At 41.6% G+C, this 26,020-nt stretch overlaps 1 protein-coding gene across 1 annotated transcript in view; it reads left to right on the forward strand.

Moving 5' to 3' along the window:
• The first annotated feature begins 1,642 nt into the window (after positions 1-1,642).
• Positions 1,643-26,020, forward strand: part of Glg1 (golgi glycoprotein 1) — a 99,485-nt gene continuing 75,107 nt past the window's right edge. The window contains exon 1 of the mRNA XM_021228951.2: positions 1,643-2,067. Coding sequence (XP_021084610.1) covers positions 1,669-2,067 — 399 coding nt within the window. The 5' untranslated portion in view covers positions 1,643-1,668. The remainder of the gene's footprint in view (positions 2,068-26,020) is intronic.

Below are 26,020 nucleotides of genomic sequence, written 5' to 3' on the forward strand. Positions count from 1 at the left end.
TATGGGTGTTTTGCCTGCATGAGTGTTTGTGCACCATGTGCATGCCATGCCCACAGAGGCCACAAGAGGGCTTTAGAGCCCCTGGGACTGCAGGTACAGATGTTTTTGTTTTGTTTTGTTTTATTTTTTTTTGACTCTTATGCGGACGCTGGGGGTCTAATTCCAGTTCTGTGGAAGAGCTGCCTGTACTCTAAACCTCTTAGTTATCTTCCCAGCTTTCCACCCTTTTGTTAAGCTGTATTTTTAAATGTGCTGATCAGTAGAGATTTCATGTCTCAAATTGTCTTCATTTACCACTAACATTCTGAATTGCTAAACGGGATAAAAGTGTCGTGGGAAGGCTAAAGGGGTTCTAGTTGGAAGCTGTCTGCAGACCAGCAAAGTTCATTCTGGGCAGTTCATCTGATCTCTCTCTGTACAGAACCATTAAATCAAAGTTTTTCTCAGTTGGGTTAGAACCTAACCTTTGTGATGCTGGCTTGGGTGACACACTGGATGTGGAGAGGGCTCCCTGAAGTGGGAAGCTCTCAGCCTAAAAATGATTGGACACTAATGTGTAGTGAATCGATGTTCGAGATGTTGCATATAGGTCAGCAAAAATATTTGCTGACACAGGCTTAAACTGTGTCCTCAAAGCCATGTTTTTGCTAATTTCTTTTCATCCTTTAAATATGAGTCTGGTTGGGCTTAGGAGCTTGCAAGAAAGCAGAGGCAGAGGAGACAGTGGCAGATGAGGCAGAGGTAGGTGGATCTCTGTGAGTTGGAGAACAGCCAGGTCTACATAGTGAGTTTCAAGTCAGCCAAGGCAATGTAACAGGAAAAGAAAAAAAGGGTGTGTGTGTGTGTGTGTGTGTGTGTGTGTGTGTGTGTGTGTGTGTGTGTCTAAATTCTGATTCTTAACTAAGATTCCCAGGCAAAGTCCCTCGAAGCTTAATAATATTGACTGTAGCTTTTGGAACTTCATGCTACAGGCCAAGTATTTTCCTTATCTTTTTATTTTTCATTCTTTTATTTATTTTTAAAGCATCATACTTGACCTCAAACTCCTGCCATCACAGGCACATGCCGCCACACCCGGTTTATGCCTTGCAGAAGATCAAACCCGTGACTTTGTGCTTGCTAGGCAAACATTCTCTACCAACTGACCTACATCTCCAGCCCCTCACACTTTGGCTTTACATTTGAGCGATCACCTAGAAAGCCCAAGAGCAAGGATTATGACTTACGTGCACCCTTAACCTTCATTCAATTACCGTCTGGTTCTCTAGTTAAGAAATACAGGTTAGGAAGGTCAGACACAAAATGAGGCGCTCAGATATCGTTATACATTTGAAGTTCATCTCTATACACACAAAGTTTGTCTCGGAACCAGGGAACTATTCCCCCGGCCATCTTGGTTGTGGCAGCCTAAATTCAAACAAGAGAATTAGACCATGGGTGCCCCTACCCAGGTTTTCGAAGCAGCTCCAGCAGCTCCTCCGGGAAGGAAAACCAACTTCCCGCCAGTGGGCTCAGGGTGTGGGACTTTTGCAGCGAATCCTCAACCCTCCCCTGCCGGGGGCTCTGCTGCCTGCTCGGGAGGAGCCACGCCAGCCCACGCCCACGGTCCCGCCTCCTCATTTAAACGCACGTCGCCGGCGGGTGCGTCGAGCTCGCCGCGAACCCAAGATGGCGGTGTGTGGACGTGTACGGAGGATGTTTCGCTTGTCGGCGGCGTTGCAGCTGCTGCTGCTAGCGGCAGCCGGGGCCCAGAATAGCCACGGTCAGGCCCAGGGTCTGGGGGCCAACATTGGATCTTTGCTAGGGCAATCTGAAGGCGGCAGCCCGGCGGGGCAGCAGCTGCTTCAGTTATCGCAGCAGCAGAAGCAGCCGCCTCAGCAGCAGCAGCCTCCTTTCCCGGCGGGCGGGCCCCCAGCCCGGCGGGGCGGAGCGGGGCCCGGTGGGTCTGGCGGAGGCTGGAAGCTGGCGGAGGAAGAGTCCTGCAGGGAAGACGTGACCCGTGTGTGCCCCAAACACACCTGGAGCAACAACCTGGCGGTGCTCGAGTGCTTGCAGGACGTGAGGGAGGTGAGAAGGTGGGACGGGCCTGGGAGGAGGGCCGAGCCTGGTGTGGGCCGGAGGGTGTCGCCGGCCTGGAAGCCGCGGATGCCCGGCTGCAGCTTCCCTCGCTCTTTCCCTACGGGGCTGTGCTCGCGCCTCTCTCTTTTCTGCCCCCCACTCCCGGGTGCATTCGGGCAAGTGGATCCTGCCCCTGTTCCTTCCTTCCTCGACCTTTCGCTCCCTGTCGCGGTGTTCTGGGACCGAGATCTCGGCTCACGGCCTCAGGAGGCGAAGGCCTAGGGAGCGTGTTTCTGTTTGCGCTCCTGTCTTTTGTGTGATGCTCTATGCTGAGTGGCTCCTCGCCGAAAACCAGTTTAGGGTTTTTACTATCAGTTTCGACCTCGACAGTTTGTAACAATGCATTTCAGGGTGAAAAATGGTCGGCATTCTTAAACTGTTAAAGATAGATCTGCAGTTTATTTAGTACTAGGTACTTGGTTAGGTAACCAGGGTTCTCCTCTAGTGTGTATGTACTAGCCAAGAGCCGAATTTACTGTTCTTACCACTTTCCTTGGTAATTGGTAAATCCTTATTTTACCTGGTGCTGAAACTAATTATGCTTTTTTTTTGTCTTCACTTCCTGTGCTCAGTTTGTAAAGGGCCTCATTTCTAGGCTACCCCTTCATGTCGCTTGAAACCTTGAAGCTTGAGAAAGTTGCAGGCAGCATTTGAAGCTATAATAAATATATGGTGTTTGTGATTAGGGTTGTGGGGCCTTTCTGAAGTCTGAATATAGTTTGTTTTGGGGACATCTGCTATGTAGCCCAGGCTGGCTGCCTACTGGAGGCATCTTCTTCTAACTGGATAACTTCAGCTAGTTTGAAATAATTTTAACAATACCTATTAATGAGCTCTACAACTGTTATTGCTTGGTGTGGTTCAGTAAAAGACACTGATGACTTTTCTAGCTATGGTGCTGTAGACATGGGTGCATATTGGTAGAAATACTTCTTTCAAACGTTTAGATAAATAGGATTAGTCCCAAAGGTTGGCATCTGGAAGCCGGTGTTTGGTCATTTCTTTGGAATAGTGTGTCTTTGAGATTGTTCCGGGCCCTGAGGGACCACTGGTTTGCAGACATTTGCCAGTCTTGCTTTATTTAATACTATATCCCTTTTTTTGATGGTGTGCCGTTTGTTTAATCCTGGCACCTGGGAAGCAGAGGCTGACAGATCTTCCTCTGAGTTTGAGGCTAGTCTGGTATAAGTAGAGAGTTCCAGGGCAACATTAAGACAAGTCAGAAGAGGAAAAGACATACAAAATCAAGAGCCAAAGAGTTTTCAGAGCGGCCAGAAATGTGGACTCTTACATGGTTCTCATATATAGCTTGAAGACTAGAAGGTAGATATAGCAAAAAAAAAAATATTATTGTTGTTGTTGTAGACAGGGGTTCTCTGTGTGTAGCTTTGGCCATCCTGGAACTCTTTCTAGACCAGGCTGGTCTGTAACTCATACAGATCTGCCTGCTGGAGTTAAAGGCCTTTGTCGCCACTCAGATATATCCAAAATTTTCAATTCTGTCAAGCTTTTTGGAATTTTCTATTTGATTTTTAAGGATACTTACTAGATGTTGTTCCCTTAAACTAAGATCCTAGTATCAGTCATTAGATGCATTATTACTGATTGTTGTAGAAATAGGATATTAGGAAGAGCACTGAATGGTCTTCTGTCATGGGTGTAAAATTATGTAGAGGTAGAGTCCATCGATAAAGAACAGACTTGTCTAACTCTGTGGCTTTCTTAGATTAGTTTGCACAAAGAAAATTACACTGTAAGACCAAACTAGACTCCCTTAATATAGGTGGCAATGGTGTGACTAGGACAATATATGAGGCCACTGGCAGCGGGTCCAAGATCTAACACTAATGCACAAACTGACTTAGTGGAGCCCATTCTGTATGGAGAAATACCTTGCCCAACCTAGACACAGGGGCGTGGGGGTGGAGAGGTGCCTTGGTCCTGCTAGGAGATGGGACAGACTTAGTCTTCCTAGGGGAGGCCTTACCCTCTCCTTGGAGCAGATGAAAGGAGGGAGACGGGGGTGGGGGGGGGTGGAGAGGGGGGGAGGGGAAGGACAGAGGACAGGACAGGACTGGGGTTGGAATGTAAAAAAGTAAAATTATGCTGGTCTGAAAATATAGTCACTGGTCTACCATTGATTTTAAGATTCCCATTTCCCAGTAAGGATATTTCAGTAAACTCATTTTCTTCTGTCAGGATCAAATATAAACTCTGATGGTTGGTAACTACAATTCATGTTTTCTTTGTGATGTTCTAGAGTACCTATTTCTGAGTACCAGTGCTGGAACTCAGAAGATTTGGTAGAGGATGAGTAAGAAGAAGGGAGTGTTATTTGGGAGGAAGAAGCCAATTTTTGTTTGTTGGTTTGTTTTTCAAGACAGGGTTTCTCTGTATTGCTTTGGAGCCTGTTGTGGCTCATAGGCTGGCCTCCAACTCACAGAGATCCACCTGCCTCTGTCTCCTTAGCGCTGGGATTAAAGGGGTGTACTACCATGCTTAGCTGGGAGACTGATATATTTTAAAGTCTATCCCAGATGTCATTTTATTTACAAGTACTTCAGTGTGTGTCTGTGATACTTAAAAATATTTCTTAATATTGTCTATGAACATCTTAATCTGATAAAAGTTGTGCGTCACTATCTAAACCTTTGTATAGAGTAAATACTTTGTATTTATTTAAGATGGGCTCTTTTACATAATGAGCAAAAGGTAATTTTTTTTTTTTTTTTTTTTGGTGTTTTGAGACAGGGTTTCTCTGTATTGTTTTGGAGCCTGTCCTGGAACTCACTCAGACCAGGCTGGCCTCGAACTCTCAGAGATCCACCTACCTCTGCCTCCTGAGTGCTGGGATTAAAGGTGTATGCCACCAACGCTTGCTTGCAAAAAGTGAAATCTTGGCATCACAGACTTTTTTCTTTTTGAGACAGGATCTTGTTGTGTAGTCCTGGCTGGTCTGGAACTCATTATTTAGATCAGGCTTGCCTAGAACTCAGAGATCTGTCCGCCTCTGCCTCCTGAGTACGAGGATTAAATAGCCACCATCCCTGACTATTAGACACACTTTCAAACTCTGTAGGCGAGCATTTCTTGTTTGTTTGTTGCAGTACTAAGGATTGAACCCAGAGCCTTTATATGCCAGGTACAAATACTGCTGTGCTACATTTCTGGCCCTCCTTTTACTTTCTTTTTCCAGCTTTGAGACAGGGTCTCAATAAAACCAAGGCTGCCCTAGAACTCACTTTATAGCTCTAGTTGGCCTTGAATTTACTTTATAGGTCTTGAGACACCAGACTCATCTGTTAAACTGTTCCTAATCATTCACTTGACTGCATACCTAGATCACACTATCTTTATCTAATTAATACTCTTGCTAGTCTTGTGAGGTGGGTAGTTTTATTTTATTGTCTTAATTGAGAAATAGGCTGCAACAGGTAGTCTTATTGTCAGTGGTGAAGCTGATGTTTATCAAGTCCTCTGCCTGAGAGACCATATAGTTTACAATTCATGTTAGTGTTTGCAGCTAGAAACTAGAATGTAACTGTTGAAGATGCTGCGTGTGTATAAGTAGATACAATGTAGGAAGGGTCATCTAGTACAAGAATCTCTTTTCTTCTATGTCAAAAACAATTGAGTAGCAGCAGCTTCTGTGCACTGAAATAGTGTTGATTTCTTAGGCAGACAAACCAGCAATATCAGATAATTCTAATTTAATTACTGGTGTGGGTCTATCATGAACAGAATTTCTGCGTAATGAATCTAAAATCCCAGCTCACCTGAATCAGGATTTTTATTACTGATGTAGAAGAATTGGTTATATTTTCCTGTTATGTGAATTGGCTCCATAAACAGCACAAAAAGTGAATTGGGCCTTTGGCCAGTACTGCCATTAACTCTATTTATCAATCAGCCAATCAGTCATGTTTGATGTATGTATGTGCTTGCAGCATTGGGTGTCTTTTCCAGCACTTTGCCACCTTTGTCAAAATTTTTTTTCTTTTATACCTACTTATTTTTATTTTATGTAGATGAGTGTTTTCCAGCATATTGGTGCCTGGTACCAACAGAGTTCAGAAGAGGGAATTTGATCCCCTGGAACTAGAGATTTGGATAGTTGTGAGCCATGGAGATCCCTCTAAGAGCAACAAGTGCTCATAGCCTCTGAAGCATCTCTCTAGCCCTATTTGTTTATTTACTTACTTACTTATAGAGACTTTAGCTGGGGTAGGGGTGGTGCATGCCTTTGATCCCAGCACTTGGGAGGCAGAGGCAGGCAGTTCTTTGTGAGTTTGAGGCTAGCCTGGTCTACAGAGTGAGTTTCAGGACAGCCAGAGCTACGCAGAGAAACCCTGTCTCAACCCCTGTCTCTCAGAGGGAAAAAAAGCAATTTTCCTTTAATTCCCAGAACTTGGGAGGTGTAGGCTGGTGGATATTTGTGAGTTCAAGGCCAGACTGGTCTACATTTTTGTTTTTGTTTTTGTTTTGTTTTTCGAGACAGGGTTTCTCTGTATTGTTTTGGAAGCTGTCCGGGAACTCGCTCTGTAGACCAGGCTGGCCTCGAACCCACAGAGATCCGACTGCCTCTGCCTCTCGAGTGCTGGGATTAAAGGTGTGCGCTACCACCGCCCGGCCCAGACTGGTCTACATATTAAGCTCCACATCAACCAAGGTTACATAGTAAGACCCTGTCTCAAACCCCTCCACACCCAAAAATTTATTTTTAATTATGTGTGTCTGTATTTGAATATTTGCTCATGAGTGTATGCCCCAGAAGACCAGAGGCATTGAATCCCCAGATGTGGAATTACAGACAGTTTGTGAGTCACTGGAAGTGGATGCTAGGAACTGAACTGTGGTCTTCTGGAAGAGCATTAAGTGCTCTTAACCAATGAGCCACATCTCTAGCATTCTCCCTTTTTTGTTTTGTTTTGAGACAGGGTCTTATGAAGACTTGGCTGGCCTAGAACTTTCTATGTAGACTAAGCTAGAAAATGTATAGATACACCTGCCTCTGCTGGTTAAAGGTTCACTGCCATGCCCATCCTACTCCATCTCTTTTTTTGAGACAGGTCTTTTACTGAAGCTGGAGCTCACAGACTGGCTGGACAGGCTAGCCATTAAGCCATCCATCCCCAGTCACCTATCCTCCATTATCTAGCCTCCATGTTAAAATTTTTCTGTGCCCCCACACTTGGCTTTTTACAGGGATATTGGGAATGCAAACTCAGGTCCTAAAGTTTATTTTATCTCCCCAGTTGGTTTTTTTTTTTTTTTTTTGGTTTTTCGAGGCAGGGTTTCTCTGTATTGTTTTGGAGGCTTTCCTGGAACTTGCTTTGTAGACCAGGATGGCCTCGAACTCACAGAGATCCGCCTGCCTCTGCCTCCCGAGTGCTGGGATTAAAGGCGTGCACCACCAACGCCCGGCTCTCCCCAGTTTTTTGTTTTTTGTTTTCATAAGTAAAGGTGCAATCTCACTCAATAGTCAGGCTGGCCTAGAACTCACAGTATCGCTTACAATGACTTGAAACTCCTGGCAACCTATCCTTAGCCTACCAAGTGCCACAGGTATGAGCTACCAGGCATGGCTTAATGTAAGCAAGACACTTGCCACTTAGTTTCTTTGTGTGTTAAGTAAGTGAGATTAGAAGTGGGCCTTGGATCCCCTAGAACTGGAGCTACAGGTGGTTGGCAGTAGCAGTGTAGGTGTGGGGCATGAGTCAGGTTCCCTGCAAAAGCAGCAAGCACTCTTAACCATATCTACAGCCCTAGTAAGCAAGAGTGTGTGTTACTAGCGATTAAACCTAGGGCCTCCCCATGGTAGGCAAGCTCTTTGTTACTAATACCCAACTCTTAAGATTTTTGTTTGTTTGTTTTTTGAGATAGGGTTTCCTTGTGTAACAGCCCCTCTTGTCGTGGAACTTGGTTTGTAGACCAGTCTGGCCTTGGACTCACAGAGATCTGCCTGTCTCTGCCTCTGCCTCACCAATGTAGGGACTAAAGGTGTATGCCACCACCACCCCACTGAAGATTTTTCTGTCTAACTAATGTATTGTTTACCTTATTCCGAGTAGTCATGTATGGTATGGCTTCTGGGATTTACATATGTAATTGTCTCATGACTTCTTGTTCATTCAGAGGAAAATAATGGTATGAATAACGAAAACAGCAATTAATCCAAGCATTGTTTGACTTTAGGATGTAGTAGTTTTATATAAGATCATGTGGAATTTTTCGCTCATGAAGCTCAGTGGTTGGAAGCAATTTAACCACATAATCAAATCATCATTAACCTCCCATTATGTACCTATCATTGTGGAAAAGCATTAGAACTTGACATACTACCATTGCTTACAGTTAGTTTGATAAATGAGATTGTTAACAAGAAGCAGTTATATAAGAGTGTTAATAACTTGATGTCATAAAGATACTAAATTCTTTTAGGGCAGTGAAATGAACACAAAACTAGGGTAAAGATTGGGGTGGAACCCAGCCCTGCTACTCTTAGTTTTAAAATCCTAGTATTTAGCCAATATGGTGGTTCAGGTCTTTAATTCCTGTACTTAGGAGGCAGAGACAGTTGAATCTTTGAGTTTAAGGCCAGCCTGGTCTACATAGCAAGTTCCAAGGATAGCCAGGGCTAAAACACACACACACACACACACACACACACACACACACACACACACACACACACACCTTGTCTAGTATGGATTCAATCTCTAGTAAAGGTTGTGTATTTAGCTCTGCTTTGAGTGAGGACATACATGAATTCAAGAGTTTGTGTGCTGTCTATATTATGCTAAATAGGTACAATATAGTAGAATATACAATATTACTTTGCTATCAGAAATTGTTTATGTACACCAGCAGCTCAAGGGGGTTCTTTCTCTGCCTGCTGCATTCCTTTATGCTATGTCTGCTAACTGGTTTTCTAAATAGCATCCAGAAATGGAATTGTTTTAAAGATAGTTTTTTTATATACCCAGGCTAATCTTAAAAACTTGAAATCTTCTTGCTTTAGCTTCCTAAGTACAGGCACTGAGATAAAGATACTCCTCCAGATAATTGAGAGTTACCTATAAAACAGTGTTGACATTTCCAGCAAGTACTCAAGAAGTCTCTTGACGAGAATGCTTATAGTTTATAGTTGTTAATAATTCATTGTTCTGTAGAAGGAAATAATACACTTGCATAGTTCAAAAGAGGAAATTCTACATTTATATTGTGTTCAAGACAAATGTAATCAGCAATAATAATAACAAAACTTAAACTCTCAAGATTATGTTTCTTAAAAAGAAGCTATTAAAATGGCTTAGAGGTAATTTTTTTATCTGTCAGCAAATATTTACTGAATCCTGTGTGCAAGACACTATTCAGTGTTAGCAATATAGATATTAATAATAGCACTTTTAATTGAATGTTTCTCATTTTGGTTTTTTGAGACAGGGTTTCTCTGTGTAGCCCTGACTGTCCTGGAACTCACTCTGTAGACTAGACTGGCCTCAAACTCAGATCCATCTTTCTCTGCCTCCCAAATTGTAAGATTAAAGGCATGTACCAGGGGCTGGAAAGATGGCTCAGTGGTTAAGAGCACTAACTGTTCTTCCAGAGGACCCAGGTTCAATTCCCAGCAACCACACGGCAGCTCACAATTGTCTGTAACTCCTGTTCCAGGGGATCAAATACCCTCTTAAAGGCATTCATTCATTCATTCATTCATTCATTCATTCAGTCAAAACACCAATGTACATAAAAATAAAATACTATAATTTAAAAAAAAGTAAAAACATGCACCACTGGCTAGTTGGGGGACAGGGGTGTATTGTGAGAAAATCTTATTCTGGATCATAGGCTGGCCTTGAACTCAAAGCCATGCCTCTCAGCCTCCTGAGTTCCTTCCTGCTAGGATTATAAAGTGGCCTCTTTATAATAAACCCATTTTTTTAAAGCCCAGGTTGCCTAGAACTCCCTTTTCAGCAAGAACATGATCTCAAATTCCCAATTTTCCTGCCACTACCCACATTTACTGGGACTGCAGCTGTGTGCCACAATGACCAGCTTTACTATTTTTATTTTTAAATGAAGAAAACAAGATCAGTAACTTGTAAGATAGCTTATACTTTCTATTCCTATAGCACTTATATTCAGGACTGTATTATTTGGTGTGTGATAACAAGCCAGCTATAGCCGTTAACAGTATCTACTCTGAATTTAAGTATGTACTGTAAGGCACAGACTTGATTTAGAAGATAGTGCAATTTTTTCATTTTTTATCTTGATTATCTGCTTAATGATAATTTGTATGTATTGAGTTAATTAAAAGTTCAGGCATTGGTGGCACAAACCTTTAATACCAGCACTCGAGAGGCAGAGGCACAGTGAGTTGGAGGCCAGCCTCGTCTACAGAGTGATTTCCAGGACTGACTCTATGCCTACTAAGAACCCTGTCTTGAAAAACCAATGTGATGTGATGGTATACATCTGTAATCTCAGCACTCAATCTGCTGAGGCAGGATTGTTGTAGGTTTTAGGCCATCCTGCCCTACAGTACCCCTGTCTCACATCCTCTCCTTCATGAAAGAAAGAAGATACCTCTTAATCTTGTTAATGGAAAAATCAGATCTTCAACTTGCTTCATTGCTTGACTATAAAGGATGTTTTAACTTCAGAGGAATAATATCCCAGTAAAACTGAAATCAGTCCATTGACTCATATAGGGTGAGTTAGATAAATTTGAAACTCAAGAATCTCAAGCCAGCCTTATAACGATATTCGATGCTATATAGGGAAAACAATATATTTATTTACCAGAGATCGAGAGTCACACAGACCAGGAGTTAGAAGCATGGCTGGCTTCCAGGAGAAAAAAGGGGAAGCCCCTTTTCCTTTCACTTCCTTTTATCTCTACCTTGTCCCCGCCCTAATGGGCAGATAGCTTTGTGGGGTTCACTCCTACACAGCCTGGTCTACAAAGAGAGAAGAAGAGTTCCAGGATAGCCAGGACTGTTACACAGAGAAACCCTGTCTAAAAAAAAAAAAAAAAAAAGAATCTCAAAGTAACCCCCGCTTAAAGCTCATCTGGTTTAGTAATAACCTTTGTATCTGCATTAAAATAGAGTGTGGAAGAACAAGAAGTGTGGGCTGGAATCTAAAAACAATAAATAAAGGAAGAGAGCCAGACATCTATTTTCATTCTACATTAATTTACTGAAATCAAATAGCATTAGATTGAGTCTAGGAATATAGCTAGTTAATAGAGTGGTTGCCTAGCATCTATGAACCCTGGGTTTGATTCCCTAGCACCAAATAAATCCAGCATGGTGGCACAGGCTTGTGTTACTAACACTCTGGAGGCAGAGGTGAAAACGATTGGAAATCCTATTGTCTTGGGGCTGGGAATATAGCTCAGCCAGTAGAGTACTTGCTGAACAAAAAAACCTTGCATTTGACCCTATCACTACATAATAAACTAGGCACATACTAGCACTTGGAAGAGGGAAGCAGGAGGGTCAGAAGCTCAAGGTTAGCTGGTTTGAGTAGTACACATCTTTAACCCCAGCACTTTGAAGCAAAGGCAGGAAGTTCTAAATTCAAGGACAGCCACAACTACGTAGAGACGCCGTCTCAAAAGACCAAAACCAGCTGGGCATTGGTGGTGCATGCCTTTAATCCCAGCACTCGGGAGGCAGAGGCAGGCAGATCTCTACAGAGAGAGAGTTCCAGGATAGCCACAGCTGTTTACAGAGAAACCCTGTCTTGAAAAAAATAAAACAAACCATCTTGTTCAGGTATGTCACAGGCACTGTAAATGCCACAATTTAATAATAGTTTAGATTTGTTTTTTTTTGTTTTTATTTTATTATTATTCTTTTTTTTAAAGATTTATTTATTATGTATATAGTATTTTGCCTGCATGTATGCTTATAACCAGAAGAGGGCACCAGATCTCATTACAGATGGTTGTGAACCACCATGTGGTTGCTGGGAATTGAACTCAGAACCTCTGGAGGAGCAGCTAGTGCTCTTAACCTCTGAGCCATCTCTCCAGCCCCTTATTATTATTCTTTTAAAGATCATTCTTTTTATTTTATGTGCATTAGTGTTTTGCCATTGGTGTCGGGTCTACTGGAACTGGAATTACAGTTATGAGCTGCATATGGGTGCTAGGAATTGAATCCAGGTCCTCTGGAAGAGCAGTCAGTGCTCTTACTACTGAATCATCTTTCCAGCCCTATTGTGTGTGTGTGTGTGTGTGTGTGTGTGTGTGTGTGTGTGTGTGTGTGTGTGTGTGTGTGTGTTTAAAGATGGGAACTTGTAGTTTAAGTTGCCTTTAATTCATGACTGTGTTGCTCAGGCTGGCCTTTGATCTCTCTGTGCTTCTCCTGCCTCAACCTTCTAGTTGCTGGGGTTAAGGTAGAACCTGGCTTTTGAATAAACTGGATGTTTTTTTTTTATTCCTTTAAAATAAATAAAGATGTGGCTTAGTGGTAGGGTTTGCTCAGCATTCTTGGAGCCCTGAGTTTGATTCTTACTTAGCACCATTACAAAAGTGGTGAGTGAGCTGGCTGTTGGCGCACGCCTTTAATCCCAGCACTCTAGAGGCAGGTGGATCTCAGTGAATTCGAGGCCTGGTCTACAGAGTGAGTTCCAGAATAGCCTCCAAAACAATACAGAGAAACCTGTCTCGAAAAACAAAACAAAAAAAGTGGTGAGTGAGGTGAAAACTTGTCTTTTTCTTTCCTTTATTCCCTCATACCCTCGACTACAGGGTCTCAGCTATGTAGTACTAGCTGTCCTCGAACTCAGAGCTCTTGGCTTCTGTTCTACCCTTGAGTGCTAAAAATTAAAGTATGTACCACTCTGCTTGCCACCTGCCTCTATTTTCTTTTTCTCTACAGTCTTTCTGGGAACCCAGACTGGCTTCTCTGTGCAGCCCTGGCTGTCCTGGAACTCACTCTGTAGACCAGGCTGGCCTAGAACTCAAGAGATCCATCTGCTTCTACCTCCCAAAAGCTGGGATTAAAGACATGAGCCACCACCACCCGACTGGACTGGAATTCTTTCTACCTCAGTTTCCCAAGTACTGGGATCACAAGAGTATGTTACCACCATGCCAGGCTTTACCACACATTTAAACTTGCCACAATTAAATTCAAAATTCAAATTTTGAGATTATGACTTCAAAAGGCCAAATGCTCTGAGTACCCAGTCCGTCTGTGTCTTGGCACGCCCCCCCGCCCCCAATCCTGGAACTTCTAGAATTCAGAGATCATCTGCCTCTGCCTCCCAAGTGCTGGGATTAAAGGCGTGCGCCACCACTGCCTGGCTTCAAAACTCCATTCTTCTAAGAGGAAAAAATAGCTGTATTCTGATGATGGCACTACTTACTCAGATCTGACCTTTGTAGAATGGAATGACTAAGCATAAACTGCTCAGACGGAAAGCATTGACTGTAATGTTTACTTGTATAAATCCAGATAAATATAAACGTTATTGAAGTTTTCCTGAGAGTTAGTGATTTTCAGAGGGAAAGTAATATGTAAAAATGAGCTCTTGTATTGCTAAGGTTGGAACATTTCTTTGGCTCACAAATACTCAATAATTGCTGGTTCAAGTGATTCACGCCTTTAATCCCAACAGAGGCAGGTGGGTCCTGTGAGTTTGACACCAGCCTGGTCTACATTGTGAGACCCTGTCTCAAAAACAAAACAAAACAAAACAAAAAACAGTTGAAATACTCACGTTAAGGAGCTAGAGAAAGTTCAGCAATTGAGCACTGGTTACTCTTCCAGAGGGACGTTGGTTCAATTCCAAGAACAACATGGCAGCTCACAGCTGTCTGTCCCAGTGATCTGACACCCCCTCTTCTGGCCTCTGTAGGTAGCAGTCATGAATGTAGTGTACTGTACAGACATGCATGCAGGCAAAGCTCATACACATAAAAGTGTGGGTCTGGAAGTGTCACTGTGTGCTAGGGGAGAGTACTCTACTACCAAATTCTGTCACCTAGCCCGTTTGAGGTTTTACTTTGAAACAGGGTCTCACTTAGTTTTTGAGACAGGCCTTGAATTTGTAATCCTCCTGTCAGAACCTACCAAATTCTAGGATTGTAGGCCTGTGCCATGGCCTAGCTTTTTTCTTTTTGCTTGTTCCTTTTTTAAGGGACAAAGGGTCTCACTGTGTAGCTCAGGATAACATTCAACTATTGAACAGTACCATACTTAAGTGAAAGGGTTTTCAAAAATTATTTTGTTTGTGTGTTTATTTTGTTTTGAGACAGGGTCTTACTCTAGCCCAGGCTGACCTTGAACTCTGATCATAATACCTCATGCTCTTTGAATGTTGAGATTATTGGCGTGAGCCATCACATCATCTTGGCCTTTTTCAATCACTAAGGAGCTATAAGGACTTAAGAGTGTTTTTATTTTTATTTCTAACTTGAAAGTATTCTAAAATAGAAATTAAGACAGAGAATGCTGAAATCAGAAGACATTGGTGTGGTTCCCTTTCTCTTAAGTGTGTGTGGTGGGGAGGGGGACAGAATTTACATTCATTAGCTTTATTTCTCAGCCAACTTTCCTGCCTTATTTTCACTGCTCCATACACATCTTACTACCCACATCTAAAAATACATAGAGTAATGTGGATTTCTGGAGACTACAGAGTTACAATTTTGAGTTTCCAGGATTTATATGATTTTTGCTAGACAGACACTGCACTGTGGTAGCTGTTAGAAAGGGTTTTGTTATTTCCTTTATATATGTATTTCAAGTTTTTGTTTCCTTTTCTGTGTTTTTGTTTTATTTAAGACTGAGTCTCACTATGCAACCCTGCAGGGCCTGGTGCTCTTAAATAAAACAATAATAGCCAAAATCCTCCATCCTCTGTTTCTCAAGTGCTGGCATTAAAGGTTTACACCACCTTTGTTTCCTTTTTTTTTTTTTTTTGGTTTTTCGAGACAGGGTTTCTCTGTATTGTTTTGGAGGCTGTCCTGGAACTCACTCTGTAGACCAGGCTGGCCTCGAACTCACAGAGATCCGCCTGCCTCTGCCTCCCGAGTGCTGGGATTAAAGGCGTGCACCACCAACGCCCGGCCTCAATTTTTTTTTTTTAAGATAGTTTCAACATGTAGCCCAAGCTGACCTCATACCTATTCTGCCCCAACCTCCTAAGGGTACTGGGGTTACAGGTAAGTGCCATGTTATTGATTAATTTAAAACTTAATATTTAACTACCTCTTCCCCAAATATTTCTTTATGCTGATCAAGCATTAATACTTAGTTTATGAAACCCTTCTTATCTTGTTTGCCACAGTTAATAACCACAATTGATAAGTATGAGAGGTACCACCAGCCTTATTTAACCATTAACAAAACAAGGTAAATGTGGAATACACCTTACACCCCAGTTTTATGGGACGCTGAGATGGGAAGATTACTTGATTCTAGGTGCTTGAGGTCAACCTGGGTAACCCAGGACTACTTCATCTCAAAAAAGTCAGTGTAACAAGTCTGGCAGGCTGCTCCATCAGACTGATTTGCCCATAGAATTATGAAAGCTTAGATGTAACCCAAAGTCAAAGAATTTGTCTTTCCATGTTACTATGGCACTACTCAGGTTGCTTTCACAGTTATACAGATATTGTAATGTATTTGTCTTTTGTGTTTTTTGAAAATCCTTTCCAGTTTTTTTATTTAATGAAAATTTGAACACATATTGGGAGTCTATATTTTATTCCTGAGCTCTGGTCTTAATGTAAGTTAGATCGAATGCTGATGTCTTGTAAGTGACAGGCCCTGCCCTGTTCATATATATACCCCATTATGTTTTATTTTCTTGATATAGTTCACAGGGTTATTACTGTTGCTATGTCCTCATGTTCATGGAGCTTTTCTTTTATATGTGTCAGTCTACTATTAATACTATCCAATAGTTTTGTTTGTGTCAAGATCTTTTATAAAGCTCAGGTTTGCCTGAACTTACTATGTAGACCAGGCTGGTCTTCAACTTTCAATCTTCCTGCCTCAGCTTCCTCAGTGATGGAATTACAAGTATGCAAATATGTGCCTCCATACTTGGCACATCGGTTGTATTGTTTAGTTTAGTTTTTTTGTTTTGTTTTGTTTTTTAAAGAGAGCACCAGATTTCATTACAGATCTTTATGAGCCATCACATGGTTGTTGGGAATTGAACTCAGAACCTCTGGAAGACCACTTAGTGTTCTTAACCACTGAGCCATCTCTCTGGCCCCTTGTTTTATTTTGTGACGAGGTTTCCCTATATAGCTTTCACTGACCTGCAACTCAATATGTAGACCAGGTTGTCTTTGAACTCAGAGATCCACCTGCCTCTGCCTCTGTCTCTGTCTCCCAAATGCTGGGGTTAAAGATGGTCAGTACTATGCCTTGAGATGGATGGATGGATGGATGGATGGATGGATGGATGGATGGATGGATGGATGATGGATGGATGATGGATGGATGGATATTATAACTTAAGGTGCTCTGTTTCATATGTAGAAGTTTTATTAAAAATAGATTTCAGGCCGGGCGTTGGTGGTGCACGCCTTTAATCCCAGCACTTGGGAGGCAGAGGCAGGTGGATCTCTGTGAGTTCGAGGCCAGCCTGGTCTATAAAGCCAGTTCCAGGACAGCTTCCAAGACAATACAGAGAAACCCTGTCTCGGAAAAAAAAAAAAAATAGATTTCAGGACTGGAGAGATTGCTCAGCCACTAAAGGATAGGCTCACAAACAAAAATAGATTTCATTTCTTTGTTATGTTTTTAAAGGTTTTTGTATGTCCTTCAGTATGCTTAATTTTTTAAAGTTAATTAATATTTATTTATTTAGGTTTTTCGAGACAGGGTTTCTCTGTATTCTTTTGGAGGCTGTCCTGGAACTCGCTCTGTAGGCCAGGCTGGCCTTGAACTCACAGAGATCTGCTTGCCTCTGCCTCCCGAGTGCTGGGAATAAAGGCGTGCACCACCAACGCCTGGCTATTAATTTATATTTTTTATTTTCTTCTTTGAGACAGGGTATTATCACATGGTCCTGGTTGGTCTAGAACTCAGAGATCCACCTTCATTTGCATGCAGAATGCTGAGACCAATGGCAGGAATGGCCAGGAGCTTCCTTCAGTCTGCTTCTGTCTAATATCTGGGGTTCTCATTCTTTTATTGTTTTTGTGAAACAGTCTCTACATAGTTTCTCTGTGTAACATCCCTGGCTGTCCTGGAACTCACTGTGTATACCAGGCTGTCCTAAACTCACAAACTCACAGAGTCTCATCTGAGTGCTGGGATTAAAGGAATGCATCACTGTGCCCAGTTTGGGGTTCTTGGTCATTTCCTGTTGGGCTTTTCTTGTCATTGGCTATAGATCTGTTTCTTTCCTTAACAAATCTGCTAAGTTTTTATTACACAAGGAAGGCCCCATGCAAATATATTTTGAGTTTTTTGTTTTGTTTTTGTTTTTAACCAGTTCTCTGTTATTCCACTGTTAATTATTCTTGCAAGTTCTGTCTTCTGAGTGGTGATTTCCTCCACTACTGAGCAAGAATATGATTCTTTTGCGTTCCTGCTCAGGGGATCAGAGTTCAAAGACTGAACAGTATGTTTGTATTTTGTCTAATTGACAGTATGTTTAAGGAAATCAATTGCTATGGCAGTTAATCCTTGGTGAAAGTACATTGAAAGAGCAAAAACCCAAAGTCAGCTACATAGCAAGTTTGAGGCCAGCCTGGGCTATATGAAGTTTCATCTTGAAAATAACAACAAAATTGTTAAATGTTCAATGTTCATGTGTATCTTTTGACTCACTAATCCTTTTTCTGAAAAATTATTCAGAATTTGTATAATCGGCAGTATAGAAAATGTAGAGACCTTTTTCTTTTTAATAATAATTGGAAGCAACCTAAAGAAGTGATTAAATAGGAGTGGAGAAAATATAGATTAGTGGGTATAGGCATTTGCTGCCAAGCTGAAGACCCGAGTTTGATATCTAGGACCCACATGATAGACAGAACCAATCTCTACAAGTTGTCCTCTTGACTTCCGTATGTGTGCCATGGCATGATATGTATACTAGAGATTGCATCCAGGGCCTCACATATGCTGGTTAAACACTCCTTCATTGAGTTTCTCTACCATCCCCTATTTTTATTCTACTTTATGTTAAAAACAAAACAGGTGGTGTACACTCTAATGAGTCTGTAATTTTACTTTTTTCTTTAATGATGGGTCCTACAGACAGTCACACAGAGCTCTTCCCTCCCCAGAAATTGTGTAGCATTGGCTGTCCTAAAACAAGCTCTGTAGGCCTGTTAGCCATGAACTCAGAGATCCAACTTCCTCAGACTCCCAAGTAATAGGATTAAGGGCTTGTGTTGCCACTACCCACCAATCTTTTTAAAAATACTTTTAAAAAGTATTTCTTGTATGTGTGCTAACATGCTCTGGAAGAAATAGCAAGACCACTAGAGGGTGCATGGGAAACTTCCCATTGTGTTCTTTTTTTTATTGTTCTGTACACACACACACACACACACACACACACACACACACACACACACACTACCTTTTTTCTTTTTTTTTTTTTTTTCTTTTTAGCTTTTCAAGACAGGGTTTCTCTGTGTAACAGTCCTAGCTGCCCTGGAACTCTTTTTGTAGACCAGGCTGACCCCAAATTTACAGAGATTCGCCTGCTTCTACATCCTGTGCCTGCCTACACAATAATTTTTCTTTAAAATTTATTTATTCATTATGTATACAGTGTCCTGTCTGCTTGTACACCTGCATGACAGAAGAGGGTACCAGATCTCATGGGTGGTTGTGGCCATCATGTGGTTGCTGAGGATTGAACTCAGGACCACTGGAAGAACAGTCATTACTCCTAACCTGGAGTCATCTCTCCAACCCCACACGATACTTGCTAGAAATTAAAGTAAACCAGGCAGGTTGACACAGTCTGTGATTCTAGCTCTTGAGAAGCTGGAGCAGGAGGGTCACATATCAAGACTGTCTCAAAAAAATGAATATTTTCATTTCATATATTATTTAGGGTAAAACATTGCCATGACAACACCAAAAATACCATCTGCTTAACACAGAGGACATGGGAAATGGTTAGCCAGCCATCGATCTGGAAACTTTAAAAAATTAATGTGTGTATTTATTTATGGTTTATGTGTGTATGTGCACATGAGGACTCGTGGAGATAGAGGACAGCTTGTGGAAGTCGGTTCTCTTCTTCCCTTATGTAGATCTGAGAGTTGAGTTTATGTCAGTCTTTATCCATTGATCTGTCTCGCTGTCCCACCTTTCCCCATCCCTGTGTTATAAGGCAGTGTATGAATAGGTGATTTTGAGGGTTGACTTCAAATTTGTTGATAAATTTGGATTTGGTTTAATAATATGTTTTCACTTGTTCGTCTAAGTTTGGATAAATACCATTCATTTATTGTGTTCCAAAAAAATAATGGTAGATAGAGGGAATATGGTCATTATCTTCCCCCAATTACCTGTACTCAAAAGATCTGACCCCTACTTTCATGGGGCATATCATCCAGTAGAGGAGATTGGAGTAGTTAAGAAATTGCAAATAAGGGGTGATGATATTGATGATGTGGCAGAACACTTGCTTAATATATTCCAGGCCCTGACAATATTCCCAGTACCAAAAAATCAAAATAAAACAAAAATATATCTTTGGGTATGGGATATGATTCAATGATAGTGCTCACCTCACATGTGTGAGGCTCTCCGTTAAATCCAACACCACACACACTCATACTCAGTCACTCACAAAGTATTTGGAAAATTACAGCTTTGTTAAGTGCTGTGAAAGGGAGGTACGTGGACAGGTTTTTAGTTTGTGTTGGGTTTCAAATGACAGCCAGGCACTAAAAGCAGTTTCCAGTAAGAAGATGTAAATTTAGAACAAAATGTTGAGCTGAATCTAAATTTTACAGCTGTTTTAGCTCTAAAAAGGTATAGTTGGGGTATGAAAAATGTCTGAGCCCTCTTAAAGAATGTGTAAATACAGAGTAGGATTCCAGGGACTGAACCTTGGGGACTGCTTACAATTAAGGGTTGCAAGAGGCTGGTTGAGGGAATTGTAGGGAACAGAACAAGTGGTAGAAACTTAAAAGATTTGCAAGAATTTATTTGTGGAAACCAAGAAAAAAAGTTTCAAATTGTGAGAGTCAGGGACAGAGCAGTTTTTTGAAAAGGTGGTAGAAACCAGTAGGGTAAACAGAATTAAAAAGAAAATACAATTAAGATTATTGACTGAGGGGGCTGGAGAGATGACTCAGAGGTTAAGAGCACTGGCTGCTCTTCCAGAGGACCTGGATTCAATCCCCCACCCCCACCCCCTGCAACTAAATGGCAGTTTACAACTGTCTGTAATAAGATTTGGTGCCCTCTTCTGGCCTGCAGGAATACATGCAAGCAGAACATCATATAGATAGTAAATAAATGAATATTAAAAAAAAAAAGGTTACTGACTGAGAAAAGGCCATGTTGTAATAATCAAATGCTGTTGCAACTGAGCTGTACCGCCACTACCCCCACACATTGTTTTATAGAAAAATTGAACAGTATTTTTTTTAGAGCCCATATTTCACCCTAATTGAGACTATAACTGTGTACTTGAGAAATTTGCTAGTGAAAGGTAATAATAACATCCCAGTTAGCTAAAGATCTTTTTGTCTTGTTTTGTTTTGTTTTTGTTTGAGACAGGGTTTCGCTATATATAGCCTTGACTGTCCTGGAACTGACTCTATAGAACAGGCTGGCCTCAAACTCGCAGAGATCCCCCTGTCTCTGCATCCAAGTGCTGGGATTAATGGTGTATGCCACCACTGCCCAGTGTTAAAGATCGGCTTGTTTTTGTGTTCAGCCTGCACACACACGCAACTAAAGAAACCTATTTTAATTTAAGGGCACAGAGAAAGGAAGTATCTTAAAGTATCTTATGAGTATCTGTATCAAGGAGGGGAGGAGGTGACCTGGAGAAGTAGCTCAAGGGGTTGGAAGAATTTGTTGCTCTTTCAGAGGACTTGGGTTATAAATGTAGTTCTAGGGAATCTGATGCTCCCTTGAAGGCAGAGGCAGGTAGAATCTGAATTTGAGGCCAGCCTGGTCTATATAATGAATTCCAGGCCAGCCAAAGGTTACATACTGAAAGCCTAATCTAAAAACAATAAGAAGCCACACCCCCAAACCAAAAAAACTGGCACCTGTGTGCCATCATGCACAAAGGTGTGCATCTGAAGCCCAAGTGTCAGGAAATGAGGACAGATGGTTCCCTGGAACTCATTAACTAGCCAGCCTAGTGAAATCAGTGAGCTCCAGATTCAATGATAATAGCCCTTGGAACTGTAGTTACAGATATTGTAAGCTGCCATGTGAATGCTGGAAATTGAACCTGGGTCTTCTGGAAGAACAACCAGTGCTCTTAACAACAGAAACATCTCTGGGCTGGAGAGATGGCTCAGAGGTTAAGAGCACTGACTGCTCTTCCAGAGGTCCTGAGTTCAATTCCCAGCAACCACATGGTGGCTTACAACCATCTACAATTCAATCTGGTGCCCTCTTCTGGAGTATAAACAGAACACTGTATATGTAATAAATAAATCTTAAAAAATAAATAAATAGGGCTGGAGAGATGGCTCAAAGGTTAAGAGCATTGACTGTTCTTCCAGAGGTCATGAAGTTCAATTCCCAGCAACCACATGGTGGCTCACAACCATCTGTAATGAGATCTGGTGCCCTTTCCTGGCTTGCAGACATACATAGAGGCAGGATGTTGTATTCATAATAAATAAATAAAAAAATCTAAAAATAAATAAATAAATAAATAAATAAAGAGCCGGGCGTTTGTGGCGCACGCCTTTAATCCCAGCACTCGGGAGGCAGAGGCAGGCGGATCTCTGTGTGTTCGAGACCAGCCTGAACTACCAAGCGAGTTCCAGGACAGCCTCCAAAGCCACAGAGAAACCCTGTCTTGAAAAACAAAATAAATAAATAAATAAATAAATAAATAAAGTGAAATGAGAAGTTAAAACATTTAAAAAAAACAACAACAGAAACATCTCTCTATTCATGACTCTGTTTCAAAAAAATAAAACAGAGACACTAGAGAGATGACTCAGAGCCCCACATGGTAGCTCAGGGATCTGGTGCCCTTTTCTGGCCTCCTCGGACACCAAGTATAAATGTGGTATAGAGATGTACACTATTTTAACTGTAATTGGCACATGCCTTTAATTCCAGCCATCAGAGGCAGGCAGATTTCTGTGAGTTCAAGGCCAGCTTGGTCTACATAGAGAGTTAGTCCAAGACAGTCAGGACTGTTATAAGTTTCATTCACTATGTCAGTGGGCATAGCCTCAAACTCACAGAGATCTCGTGCTTCTGTTTGGGGGACACTAAAGGTGTTTTGAATCTGGCTCTTTGTCATCAGAGGCAGGCACTAAAGGTATTTTGAATCTGGCTCTTTGTCATGGTATCTTTAATACTTGATTAGTGGTCTTCATGACCTAGACCCTTGTTTTGAAAGACAGTGGGGCTGAAGTTAGTAGGGTGCTTGCCTAAAATGGATGAATACCTGAGTTTGATCCAGACACCCCAGAAACTGAGTGTGAGGGCACATGCCTGTATTGAGGTACAACAGAGTTAGGTATCAAAGGAAAATCAGGAAATACTCCTATAGCTATATACATACTATATGTGCTGGCAGGCACTTGGGTTTAGTCTCTTCCCTCATTTTTTTTTAAGTCGAGTAATGTGTATATATAGTTTTAAAAGTCAGAGTGCTGCCAGCTTTATTTGAAAACTGCAATTTCCCTACTTAGCTTTCTCTCCACTTACTTTTCCTTTCGTTTTATTTTTAGAGACAGGGTTTCTCCATGTAGACCAGGCTGGCCTCAGACCTGCCTGTGCCTCCCAAGTGCTGTGGGATTAAAGGTGTGAAGACCACCACCCAGCTTAATTTTTTTCTTCTGCTTTCTTTCTACTTTTGTTTCTTTTTGTTTGGTTGGTTTTGTGTCCTTGTTTTTTTTTTTTTATTATTTGTTTTGTTTTTGAGATGGGGGTCTCTGTAGCTGTGGCAGTCCCAGAACTTGCTATGTAGACCAGGCTGGCCTTGAACTCAGATCTGTTTGCTTCTGTCTTCCAAGTGCTGGGATTAAAGGCAAGTGCCACCACTCCCAGCTTAACTCTTTATTCTTGTATTTACCTCATGTCTTAGTAGACTACTTAAGGTCCCTTCTTCCTCCCTCCTTTTCTCTCCTGCTGAAGATAGAACCTAGGACTTACCATATGTTAAATAAACATTCAGTTATTGTACTACACATCCACCCTTCCATTGATTTCTTAGAATTTACTTTAGTTTTCACAGTACATACACTTTTTTGGTATACTCTGAAAGTAAAATCTGTAGAGCAAGAAATCTTGTAAAGCTGTAGAATAAAGCGAGTAATCCCACACTCCAAACAGTATTCAGGCAAGTCAGTAGCTGTAGAACAAGGATTATTTGGCTGAGTTCTGTGGAAAGCTTTTCCTACTTTAATGAGATTGATTTTAGTCCATTTGCTTGTCTCATTTTTATTTGTCAGTCATGAGTCATCCACAGACTCATGAAGTAAGCAGGGTTTTTTTTTTTTTCTCATTAAAGGAGATCAGATTCATTGTTACATAGGTCTGGTTATTTAAAAATATGCCCCACCCATTAAAAACAAAAAACCTGAACCAGACTGCAAAAGGTTTTAATCCCAACATTTAGGTGGGGGGAGGGGCAGTGGTCTCTGAGTTTGAGTCTACAGAGTGGCAGAGGGACAGCCGGGTAGCATGAATAGACACAGGGTTCATCTAGGGTTTCCAGGGTAGGGATTGGTCAGATTTTAGTGCTGAGCTCAGATTGGCTAGAGCTCTGCTCGAGGATTGGTTAGTTTTCTGCACAGGATTAGGGTCAGATTTGGCCCTGGTTTTCAGGGCCAAAGTGTGTTTCTTTCTCTGGTCCTTTTTAGCCTTTTGACTACAATTTTAGGGTCAGGGTGCCTTTCTTTCACTGACTCTGATTCCAGGAACAAAGTGTGTTCCTTTGGCACTGGTTTCAGGGTCAGGGTACATTTCTTTGGTTCTGGTTGCAGAGACAAAGTGTGTTTCTTTGGCTCTGCTCAGGGTGTGTTTCTTTGACTGGTCCCTTTTCCCTACATCCAGTATATAAGATAATAATGGTATATCTTAAATTCTCGTGCTCGGGTACACACACATAGTTTGTTGTTGTTGTTCACATAGTTTGTTGTTGTTGTTGTTGTTTTTGAGATAGGATTTTTCTGTGTAACCCTGGCTGTACTGGAACTCAACTTTGTAAACCAGGCTGACCTCAGAGATATGCCTACCTCTACCGTGCTGGGGCTAAAGGTATTTGCGTCCACTCCTGTTTCCATAAAGTATATTTGTAAAAGTATGACTTAAATAGTTATTCATTTATATTATCTATTAGGTATGTTATGTAAAGTTTTATTTATTTGTTGTGCTAGAGAGTGAAAGAGAATATGCACATGAGAAGATTAGAGGACAACTTGGAGGAGTCAGTTCTCCTGCTTATTGTGATTTTTTTCTAATGATTTTCTGAGACAGGGTTTCTCTGTAGCTTTGACGGCCATCCTGGAACTTGCTTTATAGACCAGGCTGGCCTCCAACTCACAGAGATCTACCTTCCTCTGCCTCCCAAATTCTGGGATTAAAGACATCACCAATGGCTCAAGCAGAGAATCTTAACCTGAGTTGCATCTTTATTTGTTTTGAGACAGCCTTATTACACAATCCTGTCTGGACTGAAATTCAATATATAGACCAGACTGGCCTCAAATCCACGGAAATCTACTCATTTCTGCCCCTGCCTCCCAAATGTTGGGGTTTAAGGCCTGCCTGGCATACGGTGTTTTTTGTTTATTGTTTTTTTTTTGGTTTTTCTAGACAGGGTTTCTCTGTATTGTTTTGGAGGCTGTCCTGGAACTCCCTCTGTAGACCAGGCTGGCCTCAAACTCACAGAGATCTGCCTGTCTCTGCCTCCCGAGTGCTGGGATTAAAGGCGTGTGCCACCAACGCCAGGCCAGATTTTTGCTTTTTTGTGTCAGTGCTTACATTTTCTGACAAATTAGAAGATCTAGAAAGACTTAATAAATATTGACATATATATTTTATAAAGATTTATTTATTTATTAAGTATAAAACATTCTGCCTCCATATATGCCTGCTTATCAGAGAGAGCACCAGATTTCATTATAGATGGTTGTGAGCCACCATGTGGTTGCTGGGAATTGAACTCGGGACCTCTGGAAGAGCAGTCAGTGTTCTTACCTCTGAGTCATCTCTCCAGCCCATAAAGGAAACATTTGATTGTGGTGGTTCACTTAAGTTCAGAGGTTCAGTCTGTCATGGTGGGGAGCATAGAGATGTGCATGCAGACATGGAGCTGAGAGTCTTTACATCTCCATAGTCAGGCAACAGGAAGTTGAATGACTGTCACACTGAGTGATGCTTGAGAAAAAGTCTTCAAAGCCTGCTGCCCCCACGGTGACACACTTCCTCCAACAAAGCCATACCACCTAATAGTACCACTCCTTTTGGGGGCCATTTTCTTTCAAACCACCACAGCTACCTATAGTATATTCCTTAAAGTTTGTTTTTAGGTTTGACTGATTAATGGTTATAGTAGTGAGATTGAACTCAGGGTGCTGGGATTAGCATGCACCACCACACCAGACTTTCTTACCATTTCTGGCAGCATGTGTCTGTGTATTTCTCCCAGCAACAACCTTCGGTAGATGATTAGTTCTCCAGTGGAATCCCAGCTGAAGTCAGATAAGACTCAGTTTAATTCTAATCATGTA

The sequence above is a fragment of the Mesocricetus auratus genome, unplaced genomic scaffold (assembly GCF_017639785.1).
Source record: "Mesocricetus auratus isolate SY011 unplaced genomic scaffold, BCM_Maur_2.0 Super-Scaffold_6723, whole genome shotgun sequence".
In the NCBI taxonomy this organism is placed as follows: domain Eukaryota; kingdom Metazoa; phylum Chordata; class Mammalia; order Rodentia; family Cricetidae; genus Mesocricetus; species Mesocricetus auratus.